The sequence below is a fragment of the Sturnira hondurensis genome, unplaced genomic scaffold, assembly GCF_014824575.4.
Source record: "Sturnira hondurensis isolate 20B ecotype Veracruz unplaced genomic scaffold, ASM1482457v3 Scaffold0008196, whole genome shotgun sequence".
NCBI classification, from domain to species: domain Eukaryota; kingdom Metazoa; phylum Chordata; class Mammalia; order Chiroptera; family Phyllostomidae; genus Sturnira; species Sturnira hondurensis.
In genome coordinates this window covers 21740942-21756307 of record NW_028080827.1, presented here as the reverse complement: position 1 = coordinate 21756307, position 15366 = coordinate 21740942, and the positions used below count along the sequence as shown (strand labels likewise).

The 15366-nt window shown below is 38.4% G+C and overlaps 2 protein-coding genes across 3 annotated transcripts in view; both read left to right on the top strand.

The window, feature by feature from the left end:
- SOS2 (SOS Ras/Rho guanine nucleotide exchange factor 2) overlaps nt 1-1866 on the top strand; it is a 96962-nt gene extending 95096 nt beyond the window's left edge. The window contains exon 23 of the mRNA XM_037054251.1: nt 303-1866. Coding sequence (XP_036910146.1) covers nt 303-818 — 516 coding nt within the window. The 3' untranslated portion in view covers nt 819-1866. The remainder of the gene's footprint in view (nt 1-302) is intronic.
- A 206-nt stretch (nt 1867-2072) lies between these two features.
- Nucleotides 2073-8690, top strand: VCPKMT (valosin containing protein lysine methyltransferase). Of its 2 annotated transcripts, XM_037054253.1 has the most exons (6): nt 2073-2928; nt 3019-3129; nt 3297-3369; nt 4131-4250; nt 5280-5384; nt 8524-8690. In XM_037054253.1, the coding sequence occupies exons 1-6, from the start codon at nt 2660-2662 to the stop codon at nt 8536-8538; spliced, it is 693 nt and encodes a 230-aa protein (XP_036910148.1). In that variant the 5' UTR covers nt 2073-2659; the 3' UTR covers nt 8539-8690. The 2 variants fall into 2 exon arrangements, with proteins under 2 accessions (XP_036910148.1, XP_036910149.1); XM_037054254.1 differs by lacking the exon at nt 3297-3369 and having other exon boundaries at nt 3019-3118.
- The last annotated feature ends 6676 nt before the right edge of the window (nt 8691-15366 follow it).

The following is a 15366-nucleotide window of genomic DNA, read 5'->3' as shown; positions in this document are numbered from 1 at the left end:
TCATTTATTTTTCTGTTATTATCATTAAAGTTCATAAATTTATGAAATGTATATATAAAGCAAGATAACCTAAGGCATTATGTTCTAAGATTTCAATTAAAACATCTCAAATATAAAAATATTAAACTGGGCCCTGAATTAAACTGGGAGTAATTTATTCATAAATCTGATCATGAAATCAAATTAACCTATTTTGAACCTCTGGATTCAATCTGACACATAGGAATTTTTCGTTCTTTTAAAAACTTTTTGTTACAGATTTTTCAGTAGAACAGAAGTATAATTTAATTGCTTTTTTAAAGGGAAATATGAAATCTGATGATGACCCCCCTGCTATTCCACCGAGACAACCTCCTCCTCCAAAGGTAAAACCCAGAGTTCCTGCTCCTACTGGTGCATTTGATGGGCCACTGCATAGTCCGCCGCCGCCGCCGCCAAGAGATCCGCTTCCTGATAGCCCTCCACCGGTTCCCCTTCGGCCGCCGGAACACTTTATAAACTGTCCGTTTAATCTTCAGCCGCCTCCAGTGGGACATCTTCACAGAGATCCAGACTGGTTCAGAGACGTTAGTACTCTGAATTCGCCAAATTCGCCAAACACTCCTCCTAGCACACCCTCTCCAAGGGTACCACGTCGATGTAATGTGCTCAGTTCTAGTCACAGTAATGTTGTTCATCCCCAGGCTCCCCCTGTTCCACCAAGGCAGAATTCAAGCCCTCACCTACCGAAACTGCCACCAAAGACTTACAAACGGGAGCTTTCACACCCTGCATTGTATAGACTGCCTTTGCTAGAAAACGCAGAAACTCCTCAATGATCTTAGCCATATGTAGTCATTGACACTGGAATGATATTTGTAAAGTTTTTTTTAATTTATTTTAAAAAAGGCATAGTATTTTAGTACTTTTTACAAATAATGCTCTTAAAAATGCAACTGATCAAATAAGCTTTTAAAAATTGGAAAAATAAAAATATAAATGTCCTTTGCCATTATCCTCAGGTGATCAGTAGCATTGCCTTGTCTTGGATCCTCAGTGCTGCCAAATGGCCAGTATAAAGAATTTATATTTGCACTGTAGACTCTGCTAAAAATATGATTTAAAGTGACATTGATTGCACTGAAAAGGGTTAGTGCATTTGTGGAATTTTTCGAATTTGAGTAATAACTGCCTTTTTAAGGCAATAAATTTACACAAATGTAGGGGTGTGTGGTGTTACTGATTTTTAAACCTCTTTGACTATCTTCCAATTTTTACATTTAGGAGAATTGTGAGTAACACCCACTGTTCTTAAACTCTTTAATGCCATGTCTTAAATGCCAGAATTTGCTGCTGAAGACAAAAGTGAAAAATAGAGTGAAAAGGATAGGATGCACTGTGTTTATTATTTTGTCAAAATGTCACCAAAAGACTACCTAACCCAATCTTAGAGGAGAAAAGGGCATGTATCTTATTCAGACGTGCCTTTTGTTTTTGCAGACTATGGTGTCTTTAGCAAATGAGTTGCCTATTGTTTCGGAGATCAAACAATATGCCATGTATGTACAGTTTTGTTTATATTGTATATTTAAAGATAATGCTAATAACCTATATAAATTTAAAGGACTCAAGGCCTATAATACATCTGCTACTTTACTAATTCATAAATTCAAAGGAAAAGTTTCCTGTGGCATAGGAATCAACTGCCTTGCCTTCAGAACCTAGTAACTTTGTCTGTAAATCTTGTGTTAACTAAAATTTTCTTAAATATTTTTTTTAGATTGATAATATTTAAACCAGCAAATACTTAAAGCTTTATTAAACTTTTTAATCAGAGATGTGAGTAAAACTTTTACTTGCCATTTGGACTCCTTTGTTCAAAGTGATTAAAAAAAAGTGTGTTTTGCTGATAATGCTGTAACAGCAGTTGTAAGGTAGCCGAAAGCCACGTTGTTTATTTACTGGTCTGTGGCCTTTTACTGTGCTTTGTATCAGAGTTCTTAACAAGATCAATAAATCACCCCAGTCTTAATTTTTAAAAGGCTTTTAAAAGATGTGTTTTCACTGTAAGGAACAAGATGGGAGATTCCTGAGTTCTGTACAAATATTTGTACATACGTTATTTTCAATATTTTTGTACAGTTTGTTACATAATCCCAAAGCATTTAAATGAAGTTTAGAGGAATAACTGTCTTCACTGTCTTCAACGCAGTTAGCAAGCCTCTAGCACACCATTTTTTGAATTTTTGAAAAATTAGGAGCATACTGTCAACTTTTGATAAGCAGGATTATAGCTATCCTTAGTAAAATCTTGGAAACTGCCTGGATTTAAGGCCAATAACAGCTGTGTGAGTCAATCTCCAACCAGGTAAAAACATCGAGGTTGGCTTGCCTTTGTTTTTTAAGCAGCACATTATTGTACTCTTTGTCTGGAAAAATGATTTAAACCAGACTGGTAATTTAGAGGAGAGGGAAGCAGGCAGTCCAGCGCGAAGAGGAAGCTTTGGCCAACCCTCGGCCACGCCCGATAATGCTGCCTTCCGGGCTTTGAGCCTTTGCTCCGGAATCGGAGGGGCAACCGCGCCACTAGGAGGCGCCGGGCTCTTCGCAAGCCGGGCCTCCGGGTGATGCGCGTAGGTGTGACGTTACTTCACGCGCCGCCTCTTGTTGCCGGGCAGCAATGGAGGTTACTCAGGAGTCCTCAGTGGAGGATCCAATGCGGAACTTCGTGCGGATTTTGGAGAAGACAGATGGCACAGTGCTGCGGCTGCAGCAGTATGGCTCCGGCGGCGTGGGTTGTGTAGTTTGGGACGCTGCCATTGTCCTGTCTAAATACCTGGAAACGCCCGGGTTTTCCGGCGGCGATGGGACCCACGCGCTGAGCCAGAGGTCGGTGCTGGAGCTGGGCTCCGGCACCGGGGCCGTGGGGCTCATGGCCGCGACCCTCGGGTAAGAGCTGGCGGGAGGGGCGCTACTTTAGGAAACTGATTACTGGCTTCCCACCCTTCTGCCTACGCCTCAGTCGACGTTATTTTATAGGGCAGATGTTGTAGTTACCGATCTTGAGGAATTGCAAGACTTGCTGAAGCTGAATATTAATATGAACAAGCATCTTGTCACTGGTTCTGTTCAAGCCAAGGTACTGAAATGGTTTGTATGGCCTTTTGGCTTGTTTTAATAACGATTTGTAGTTTGCTTTAAGTTGTGTTTTGCTAAAAGCATGGTTAATAGGAAGGGGATTTTCCGGGTCTTGTTTTTAAAACAGGATTTTTTAATTAGGAAAGCAACAGTTAAAATATTTGGTTGACATTTTTAAGGGGGGAAGAAATAGAAGACTTTACTTCTCCACCAGACTACATACTGATGGCTGACTGCATATACTACGAAGAGGTAAATATTCAATGAGAGAAATCTCTTGAGAAGATGTACCATATTACCTGGATTCTGGAGCACACATTTTGAGATACCTGAATGCAGGATATCGTCACCGGTGACTACGTATATACACTCGTGTTTAACATACAGGTCTATGAATCATGTTGAGAAAAGTGTTATGTGCATTTTATTAAAGGCTTCTGTAAAGTTTTTAAAGAATTTTTTTATTAGGATCTGTTTTTTAAAAGCTTTTTTTAAACTTAGCTGTTGCTAGTGAACATATAAAGCATGGCATTGAGAATTAAATTAAAGTCATTGTTCTGTAACAAGATTTATTAGATTCAATGATTTTTAAAAACTATCAGTTTGTGTATAGCAGACCACTAATTTTTTTAAATTATGATTATTGATTCAACTTATGTTCAGGTTAGATCGCACTTGCTTTTGTAGGTAAATTGCTGATTATTTAAATCCCAAGTTAAATTAGATTAAATAAAATTAAATTTTTAATATTGAAGTTATTTCCACTTGTTTTCCCATGAGAACTCGAAAATGAAGTGACATGACTTTTCTTCGGAAACAAGTCGATACAGTGGTTAAGAGGAGTTTACTAATCATTAGTTACAGAGTCTTTATGTTCTTTGTTGGATTGATTCAAAGATGGGTAAATTGTAGAAGAGGTATAATTACATGTTCTACCTTCCCTAGACCTTTTTGCAATAAAAATATGTATTTTTTAAAGTCACAAACAAAAATTATATTCTATTTTTGAACAGTCTTTGGAGCCGCTGTTGAAAACGCTAAAAGATCTCAGTGGACCTGAGACTTGTATTATATGTTGTTATGAACAGCGAACAATGGGGAAAAATCCAGAAATCGAGAAAAAATATTTTGAGGTGGGTACTCTACTAGATTGAACTTTGTAGTGATTATTCTTCAGGGGAGCGCTGTGTGACTGTGTTCAAGTATATTATGAACAAGTATATTATGGTGATTTTGAGCTGGGAAAACAGTCTGCTTTTAAGAACCCAAGGAGGATTCTCCAAAGCCCCTTCCCCTTTTTTATCTTTTTGAGCCTTTCTTTTTTTTTCTAGTAAGTTGATGTAGTATATACAGAACAATGGAAAATAATAGTGGTGATGATGCCCTTGTCTTTTCTGAGAAAGTTTGCAATGTTTCTTTATTAAACATGCTGGCTTGAGGGAAAGTACTAATGAGATATCTATTACTGTTGGAGAATACATCATAGAATGGAATGTGATGTTTTTACTTATGTTTTCCTCTGTGTTTTTGTGAAAACTTTAACTGAGGTATCTGTTTTCAGGCATTGATATTGTTTTGTTTTTTAACATAAAAGCTTATAGGAGTTTGCCAAAGTAGTACATAGAGTCCCATGTATCTTTCACCCACCCTCCAGCAGTGTCACCCAAACCGTTGTTATGGACAGAAATCCATCATAGTACAAATGACTCCCCTTGGGGGTACATACATATAGCTCTGCAGTTTTATCCACTGAAAGGACTTTGGTTACACAAGAAAGCAACTAAGCAACTATGCAACAAAGCAAATATGTGACTCTGCCTCAGATACGTGCTAAAATTTTTTTAAATGTTTTTCTTGAATGTTAGGAATATTAATGAACTTCTGAAACTTTATCATTGAAAGTTTTATATTATTAAAACAGTTTCAGTTGAGTTTAAAAAATGTAAAATGCACATATATCAAGTGCTTGGCTCAATTTCTTATGTGTATACACCCAAATAACCGCTACCCAACATAGGGATATGGAACATTTTTATGACCACAAAAGGCTCCCCATGTTCCCCCTTCCCAGTCAGTACCACAAATAACCACTATTCTGACTTCTGTCACCACGGTACAGTTTACGTTATTGAATTTGAAGTATATCTCTTTTAAATTTATAGCTCCTTCAACTAGACTTTGACTTTGAAAAAATTCCTTTGGAAAAACATGATGAAGAATATCGAAGTGAAGATATTCATATTTTATACATCAGAAAGAAAAAATCGGTAAATACATTCCTAGCTCTTTATCCTCTGAAGGAGGTTTCTTTGGCTGGATGCTGTCTCTGAGCTTATGTGTGATATAGATACTGACTTTGATGTAGGGAAATAGCTATGATGATTCACTGGACTCAGGCATTAACTCAATGTTAAGGTCACTTTATTTGGCCTTGGGTTTTTCCTCTAAAATAAGGCAGGCATCTTCGGTAAAGGTCCTTTCCAGCTATAAATTATGTAGCTTTATAATTGGGCATTACCTCAGACAATTAACTTAGCTATTTATAAGTTTATGTTATTGGGTTGGCCAAAAAGTTTGTTAGGTTTTTTTCCTGTAGGATGGCTCTAGTAGCACTTAATTGTTTTTAACTTCATTTGAAACAGTTTTATTAGACTGTACTGTGACAGCTGTCATATCAGCATGCATTGAAAAAACTTATAAAAATTGGTGAATTTTTGTGCAGTCATTTTAATACGGAAGATGGAAGAAAGTAAACAATATTTTTGGCATATTATGCTTTATTATTTCAAGAAACGTAAAAACACAACTGAAATGCAAAAAAAAGATTTGTGCAGTGTATGGAGAAAGTGGTGTGGCTGATCGAAAGTATCAAAAGTAGTTTGCAGTTTCATGCTATAGTTTTCTCACTGGATGATACTTCATGGTTGGGTAGACCAGTTGAGGTTGATAGTGATTAAATTGGGACATTAATTGAGAACAGTCAACATCATAGCATGCGGGAGGTAGCCAACATTCTCAAAATACCCAAATAAATAATGAAGAAATGTGTCGTTTATTGGCTAAGATTAGCCAGTTTCACTGCTGCAACTCAGGTTCATTTCTTCATAAGGGAGTTAATATGTTGAATCACTATGTTGTACACCTGAAACTGATATATTTATGTCATCTATGCTTTAATAAAAAACTTTAAAAAGTAAAATAAAACAAGGCAAATCTGTCCAATAATGAAAAATGCAGTCAATGAAACAATTTATCTTACACTCTTTTGCTGTTTCCTTTACTTGTTAAAACATTTTATACAAGTTGCCTCTGTGATACCTAGAGTTTGAGTCTGTAGAAAGGAAGAATTGTATCCATTTTTTCCTCTAAGCACCTTCTGTATATGTGACTGGTTGGTATAAGGCAGGGACATGATTAATTTATGAATTTAAGGATGTTAAACACGGTTTTTCTGTTATCTTTGCTTTGATTGAATCTGTGCTGAAGTTTTCTGATTATTGCAAATGTTAGCCAAAAGCAAACAACTTGTAATTGGGGGGATCAAGATTAGATAGATGTTAGGACTGTAAGGTAAAAGGAGTGGTGGGATCAGTAATTCAGATCAATGAGTGTTTATGTGGCGTGATTCTGGAGATAACAAAGATTAAAAAATGGCTTGTGACTTAAGCAAACCAGTTTTAGCTGAAGTTGCATAGTTTTAAAAGTAGAATTTTTTTGAGCATAAAGATTTTTGTCTTCTAAATATATAAGGCTTTATTTTGGCAAAGAATCATTTCTCTCTCTTTTTTAAAAGATTTTATTTATTTTTAGACAGGGGAAGGGAGGGAAAAAGAAAGGGAGAGAAACATTGATGTGTGGTTGCCTCTCCTGCGCCCCCTACTGAGGACCTGGCCTGCAACCCAGGCATGTGCCCTGACTGGGAATCAATTCTGTGACCATTTGGTTTGCAGGCCATCACTCAATCCACACCAGCCAGGTCTTTTTTTAAAATTGATATAATTCATGTACCATAAAATTCACCGTTTTAAAAAGTGTACAATTCTGTGGTTTTTAGTATATTCGCAGTTGCACAACCATGACCACTTTGCCAATTTTAGACATTTTCTTTACCCCAGAAAGATACCCCAGGAAGCAGTCACTTCCTGTTCCTGCTTCAGCCCCTAATTTGTGGTTACCAATTTATTCTGTGTCTGGATTTGCCTGTTCTGAACATTTCATATACAGGTATCCCTTGCTTTCCAAAAGTTCACATTATGCCATTTTGCTTTTATGAAAGACCTACATTAGTATGGTAATGGCTTCTGTAAATGAGAAAATTCTCTTTGGATTTCTTTTGGTTAGTGAAAATGGATACTAATGTAGGTCTTTCATAAAAGCAAAGTGGCATAATGTGAAACCGGGGTACTCTCCACTTTATGCCATTTCAGCTTGTGAAAGGCTGCATAGGAATTCATGGTGGGGCGGGGGTCGTGGGGGACACTTGCAAATGAAATCACACACTGTGTGGCTTTCCTGGGTCTGGCTTTCATTCAGCAGAGTGTTTTTAAGGTCTGGCTATGCTATGGCGCACTTCCGTCACTGAACTCCCTTTTTTATAGTTGAGTAATATTTTTCAGTATTGATAAGGTGTATTCCACACCTCAATCCATTTATGAGTTAATAAGCCTTTTAGTATTTTTCACTTTTTGGTTCTAATGAGTAATGTTGCTGTGAATATTCATGTAAACATTTGTGTGTGGCATGTGTTTTCACGTCTTTTGGGTGTATTCCTAGAATAGAACTGCTAGGTCATATGGGAACTCTATGTTTAACTTTTTGGGGAATTACCAAACTGTATTCCAAAACTAGTATAACATTTTACATTTCCACTAGCAGTGTGAGAGAGTTACAGTTCTCCATAGCCTCACCAGCACATTTGTCATTGTCCATCTTTTTGATTATAGCATCTCAGTAGGTACAAAATGGTATTTCATTATGGTTTTATTTTCATTTCCTTAATGATTAATGATGTTGAGTTTCTTTTTACATACTTAATTGGTCATTTGTATATACTTATAGAAATCATAGGTGAAAAGATTTTTATATATTCTGGATACTAGACCCTTACCAGATACATAACTTCCAAATACTTTCTCTCATTCTGTGAACAATTTTTTCATTGTTTTGGTAGTATGTCCTTAAGCACAGAGGTTTTTAATTTTGTACTTAAGATCATGTCAAACATATCTTTTTCTTCCGTCGCTTGTGTTTCAGATGTTAGCAAAGAATCATCTCTAAACATTATGCATGACTGTTCTTTTGAATTTAGCCATTACTAGGCATATTAACCTAGTACTAAGTACCCAGTAAATACTTTATTTGTAATAATAAGAATTCAGTCTGTAAAGTTTCCTTTTTTCCTTATAGAAACTTTCATCGTGAAATCTTTAATCATTTTACCCAAGCCTCTAACGACCTGGCTAAGCTAAAGATGTGAATGGCGCATGTGAATATAGCATGGGAAGGTTGTGCTCACAGATTTTTCCAGCACGTCCTTAAAGATCTGACATGTAGACAACAACCATCCTGGGCTGCAGCAGAAGGAACACTGCCCGCCTGCCCACCGGCCTGAAATCCAGCTTAGTTTACTTTTAGCTCAGCATCAAGTTCCGCTTAAGAGAAACATTGTGTATTTGTCATTCCTCAAATAAAAATAGGTCCTAAAGTTGGCCAAAGATAAACAGTGAAGCAGCATGGTTGACTTGGTTTATTGTCAGGAAATTAGAGATAAATTTTATTTAATTTCTAAAGAAAAGTATCTATTGCTATATAATAAAGTTGAAATTCAAACCAGTAAATTCGAGTTTGTCTTCAAAATAGGTAAATCTAAAAGGTTTTCCTTCTAGCATAATTATGCAGTGGTTTTTATCTTATGTGTCTTCCTCATTGATTTTATTATAGCTTTAATACTTAAATGTTCTTGTTCATTAAAAAAACTGAAAATGTTTTGTATACTTACATTGGCCAAAGTTTTAATCTTTTCTTCCAGCATACATGTCTACCTGAGTTAGATAGTAAATTAAATTGTAGTGAGTTCATGAATGAAATCAGGAGATTATGAGGGGTGGGAAACTATCATAAAATTTTTTCCTATGGGAATGAGTGAGAATAAAAAGCCTTTTCAGGCTCTTGCATTTATGTGGTTCATGAATGACCAAAAAGTCCATTACATTTTTTCCATAAAATAAAACACATTTTTCATTTTCACCAGTAACTTGGTTTGGATGTTTTGAGTATGTCAGCTCTCTCCCACTATTGGCTTCCAGTGGGTAGAGGTCAGAGGTGCTACTAAACAGCTTCCAGCACATAAGATAGTCCAACAGCAAAGAGTTATTTGGCCAAAACGTCAGTAGTACCAAGAAACTTGGCACACCACTTTTTTGATACATTCAATCAGTCATGGTGTTTCCATACACTGCACAAATCTTTTTTTTTTTTCATTTCAGTTGTGTTTTTACCTTTCTTGAAGTAAGAAAGCATAATATGCCAAAAATGTTGCATATTTTCTTCCATCTTCAGTATTAAAATGGCTGCATAAAAATTCACCAGTTTTAATTTTTTTTAATACACACTGACAATGATTGCTGTCACAGCACAATCTTAACAAAATTGTTTCAAATGAAGTGACGACTAAGCACTACTAGAGCCATCTATGGAAAAAACATAACTGACTTTTTGGCCAGCCCAATATATCTTCCCGGGAAAAGTGGCTAAAAGTCACTGGTGTTAACTTGTGTACATGAGACAGAAACATTTTTAAATAACCACAAATGTAGTTCTGTATACATTTAGCAAATGATTTTGATTCTGTGTCTTTTATGTCATCATGAGAATCGTTTGCTCACAAGCTGATCTGTGTAGAACTTGTTTCACCAGTTCCAAAGAGTAATAGTAATAAAATAATGGTACTTACAGGCATTGGTGCTAGCTAGGTTGCACATTTTATGTATTAAAATAAACTTTCTTTTTGAGATCCTGTGACTTTGTGAATGTTTCAGAAATCACTTTGAAGGAAATGAACATCTAAAGCAGACCATTTCCAGAAAAGCAAAACAACCTTCTTTAGAGAAACTAAGGCTCAAAGTCAAGACAATAGTTCTTTCCTCAGGCTTCAATCTTTAGTTTGTTTTGCTGTTCTTTTTCAAATACTTGGTTCATACTGTCCTTAGCATTTTATTAATGGCTTTACTAAGCAGTTATTCTAACCTAAATATGTGATAGTTTGTTACAGAGAGCACCAGCTATTATTAGTGAAGTCTTAGGACAAATGACCACTTCCTAGCTTGTTCCATAACATTATGGAACTTGTAAAACTAAGTTTGGTATTGACCAGCTGCAGTAGCCTCCCAGATTCTTCCGATTCTTTTGCACCCTCCTTTTTCACTGCACTTGTGATAGACAGTCTGCCTGTGGGTCTTCGGCCTAAAGTGCCCCTTGACATTCCCGTGTAAAGGCCCAGCTCCTTTACCTTGGACAGGTGCACCTTACACTCCAAAAACTCCCTGGAGGAGTCAGTCTGAGGTCAGCCTCCATTCAACTTCACCAGAATCACACCTTTGTGTGTACGTCCCTTCCTGTCCTATTCCCAGTCCCTTACTTAACATCTCCTTAATGACTCGCATACATTCATCACTTTCTGGGGAACTGACCTAAGTTATTAACTGTACAGTTAAGTAATTTGTAACAGAAAGTCAAGTGGGATTTTTTCCTACTGGAATAAGGCTAAAGTGGAGATTAAAAGTCACCAGGTCCCCACATTCTAAGATCAGGGAACTATTACTGATGGCTAGGACCAGTGAGCCCTGCAGGGCTTACTGGAAAGTCCCAGTTCACATAACGTGACCTATCACTAATAACCATTTCCCACACGGTCAGGGAGACTGGGATGGGAGAGGTCTTTTACAGGAGTGCAGTGTAGAAGGATGGGATTTAGTTTAGTCCTTTGGGCTAAATGAGGTGCATCTGCACTTAGAAACCACGGGAGGGAGGCCTGAGAATAATTCAATATTCTCAATAAGGACAGACCAGCATTTTTCCCACTTGGGTGGATTTGTGTTTACCCAACAGATCAGCATGTTTGTTGTTTTATCCAAAACATAGGAGTGGCGTGGAGAGGTAATGGGACTGTCAGGCACAGAGGTATTAAAGGTGGATCCTGCCAGCCTGAGAGTTGGTACATGAATTGGGGGCTAGAGAACTGCAGCAACTTGAGGTTAAAAAGCAGGTGCAACAGATGAGTATGGTGCAGTGCCTCTGAGCTGGGAGTCAGCCGGAATATAACTAACTCTCAGATCTCCAAGGACAGCCAGTGCAGGGTAAAGCTGCTGAGGGATGAGCCTCTGGCTTTTCTCATCAGTGGGGATTGCAATGTATATACACAGTGAAATCCCTGGGGCACTTATCAGAACACAGTCAATAAGTAGTCAATTGACTACTTATTGTAGTCAACCCCCCACAATAAGGCAGTGTTTCTCAAACTAGACTACATATGGCATCACCTGGAAATTAAAAGGAAACAAAAGCATGTTCAGGTCCCATCCCAGTCCAATTACATCAGAGACATGGTATTTTGTTAAAGGGCTCCAGATGGGTTTAATGTGTAGTCTAAACTGAGAGCTACTGCAGTAAGGAAATCTAGCATCTGCTTCCCAAAGAGAAGAGAGCAAAGGGAGGAGAAATATGAAAACCTCTCCTTGATTAGAATGGGCCTGTACTTGTAGGGAGGTAAAGACCTTTGAATCCAATGTGGAATCTTCTATGAAACAGATTTTAAAATAAACAGGACTGAGCTTTAGAAACTGATTATCTGAAAATTCAGAGAATCTGGCGAAGAAGGTAAAGGTGATACTACTGAGAATAGTAAGAAGCTAGGAAAATTCCTTGGCAAGTGCAATAGGGAAACAGCTGAACAATCTGGCTGAGCAATTTACAGCCAGATACAAAAGGTCCCCTCCCTAGAGGTAACATCTAGGCCTTGGTTGTATTTTAGCTCCAGGCCCAGAAAAGCAGCAAAAACCAGGTGGGTGACGCAAGGACCAGCTGCAAATGACCTCCTGCCCTGGCACTGACCAACCAATAAAGACCAGAACACTAAAAGGACACACTCGGAAAACTGCCAAATCTTCTGCTAGAATCCCCCACTTCTCCGCCCCACACCACTGCCACTCACATACAGGACCCAGTGCACTGCATGCTCTCCCTCTGGGGAGCAGCCAGCGCCATTCCTTTGCCCTCATTCCCTCCTCCACGGGCATGCATCTCCTACACTGAAAGGGTCCCCATGCGACTTGCAGTAGGGAGAAAGGGGCAGCAACAGCTTGTCCCAGGCTAATCCCCTGAACCTGTCCCCAAAGTCCCCCTTTCTCTGACTCCCAGTGAACTAAGGCAGCCCAGCCCAGGCTCTCCTGTTGCTTCTTCTAAGCTAACCTCTCGTTCCACTCTCCCCAGTTTTAATAAATGTGCCCTCCTAGTAGCTGGCATCATGTGAAATCTTTCCTACACAAAGTTGAGAACCCACACACCACAGCTGGCCCAGGCAGACCCACTTAGGGCCAGGCCCCTGCCTGGTAGCACTACTCAAGTGAAAAGGGGAATTCAACAGCTGCAAAACGAAAATTGGCAACAGGTATAGTCACCAATGATTTGGGTTTCCTCTAGATGCCCAGTTATAATGAAAGATCTTTGAAGTTGCATAGCGCTGATTCCTAACCTGCTACAGTTCATAACCAAGGGTCCACAGATAATGTATTTGGTGAACTAGGGAGTGAAGTTATTTTTAATTCTTTTAGAAAGTACTGTGTTAATAATCCAAAATGATTGGTTTTTTGGATTATTGGATTTTTACACAGCATACCTTTTAGATTTTTCTTACCCTTTTCTTTGAAAGTTTTCTTGTTACATGATGCCAGATACAATATTAAACTCAGACTTCAGATGGATTCATTTAAAGAATGAGGGTCACAGAACTATGACTTGTTGTTCTAAAGGTTCCCTGTAGATGGCAATGCTTGACTTTATCTTTAAATAGTTTATAGGAAGGAAGTTGTTAAAATAGAGTATTCTGAAATGGAATCACACTTGCATTCTAAAGGTGAGTTTAATTGGATTCTAATACTGTGTTGTATTATTCTAAAGAATAATCCTACCTACCTGTTACGAGTTGCTTTCAGAATATAACTGAAACATTCTAATGAGTCTATTTTAGACTCTAATGAGTCTAAAATATAACTGTCTTACTTTGTGTGGGCTGCTATAACAAATTACCATAGATTGGATGGCTTATAGACAACAGAAGTTTATTTCTCCCAGTTCTGGAAGCTGGGAAGTCCAAGAGCAAGGTGCCCAGTTCCTCATAAGCTGCTGTTCTCATTGTAACCTCACATGGCAGAAGGGGCGAGTGATCTCCCTGGGGCCCCTTCCTTTTATGGGGCACCAGTCCCGTTTATGGGAGCTTCCACCTCGTGATTTCCTGATTGCTTCACCTCCCAGAGTCCCCCACCTTCAAATACCATTACTTTAGGCAAAAAGGCTTCAATATATGAATTGGGGCAGGGAAGCAGGGTGGACACAAACATTTAGACCATAACAATAGTATAAGTGAAAATGGCTTTCTTTTCTTATACAATTATTTGATTTATCTTTTTTGTCCATTGCATTCTGATACGCCTTTTGAATTGTTGAATGTCATTCATAAAGCTACATAAATTGCAATTTATAAGCCTTTTTTCCTGCAGTCTTCTATGAGGGAGACAGACAGACATTTAAGAAGCTAAATTTAAGTTCAGAAAATTCACCTCAAGAGTACCTTTTATATAATGCATGGTTTTACATCCGAGGTACTTGACACTTTGTGGAAGATACCAGTTGTATCTTCCTCACTAGAGTTGTTAGTAGCTTTTACACCCAAACTAAAGCTCTGTCTTTGGCTATACCACACTCCTGGAAGCTCTAAGACTTTCAGTTTTTCTTTTGCAAGGAACCTCAGAATTTGAGAGAGTAGTTGATTCATTGGTAATAACCAGTGTAAAAGTAGAAAAATTTCTACTCCATTTCCATGCCATAGAGGCCTTCGTGTTAATATGAACACGGGGCGGGGGGGGGGGGGAATCGGCAACAAAATTTTCNAATATGAACACGGGGCGGGGTGGGGGGGGGGGAATCGGCAACAAAATTTTCCTGAAAATTAATCAAGTAGTGGAAAAGCAAAGTTTCTACTTTACATAACATTTTGGGTAGGAAAGCAGTAAATTCTCAAATGATTTTCACCAGTTAGGTTAAAACTGTTAGTCATTTAACAGGTTAAAACCGCTGTGGTCATTTAAGATGTTGTCCTAAGTCTTTCGTGTTGGTAGAATTCTGTGAAGATCTAGTGTGTCCATCAATTGTGAGTTACGTTTTTATGTAATTCATGAATAGTAACAAGGTAGTTTTCAAAATCATAGACTTTAAAAATATTAGAGCAGATTATTTCAATGATGTTTCTTCCCACGTGCGTTCTGAAACCAAAGTGCTGTTGGAGCACACAGCCTCTGACACTGGACTCTCTGGGTTTGAATCCGGTTCTGCCGATTGCTAGCTGTGTGACCTTGAGGAAGTGACTTGAACTCTGAGTGCCTCGGTTTCCTCAAACGGAAGGTGAGGAGCATAGTAGTATTTACCTTATAGTCTGCCATAGGGATTAAATCAGTTTAGTACACACAATGTACCGGAGCAGCAAGTCTTCTGTAAATGTTGTGATTATAGTAGGGGCAGAGTTATTTATGTGCGGGGACTGGGGAAATGTGACTGGTGTAAGCCGGTTTTTATCTGGGCCGCAGTGCCGAATCTGGGCATCTTGCTGACAGTACAGAACCCATGTAAACGTCACTCCTCCATCACGGTGGGAGGGGGTTGAGAATACTATCACAGTTCCGTTGTTTGAACAAGTAGACAATTTTAGAAGAAAATACGGGGGGGGGGGCGGGGAACCTTTGCTCTTCATTTTTATGGTTCTAAAGCAAGTTCCTTGAGCATTCCAAGGCCAATAGAAACAGAAAATCCTCATTTCTAAACACGGGAGCCTGGGCTTGCTGGCTGGAGCTGCAAGATTAACATTCCATTGCCCTGGATCCTTAGGCAGTTCTTCCTTCTTTGGCTCTTTGTTAAACTGAGACCAGTTAGGCAGCAGGTTCTTATCTCTGTTAAAATGAGACCAGTTAGGCAGCAAGTAAT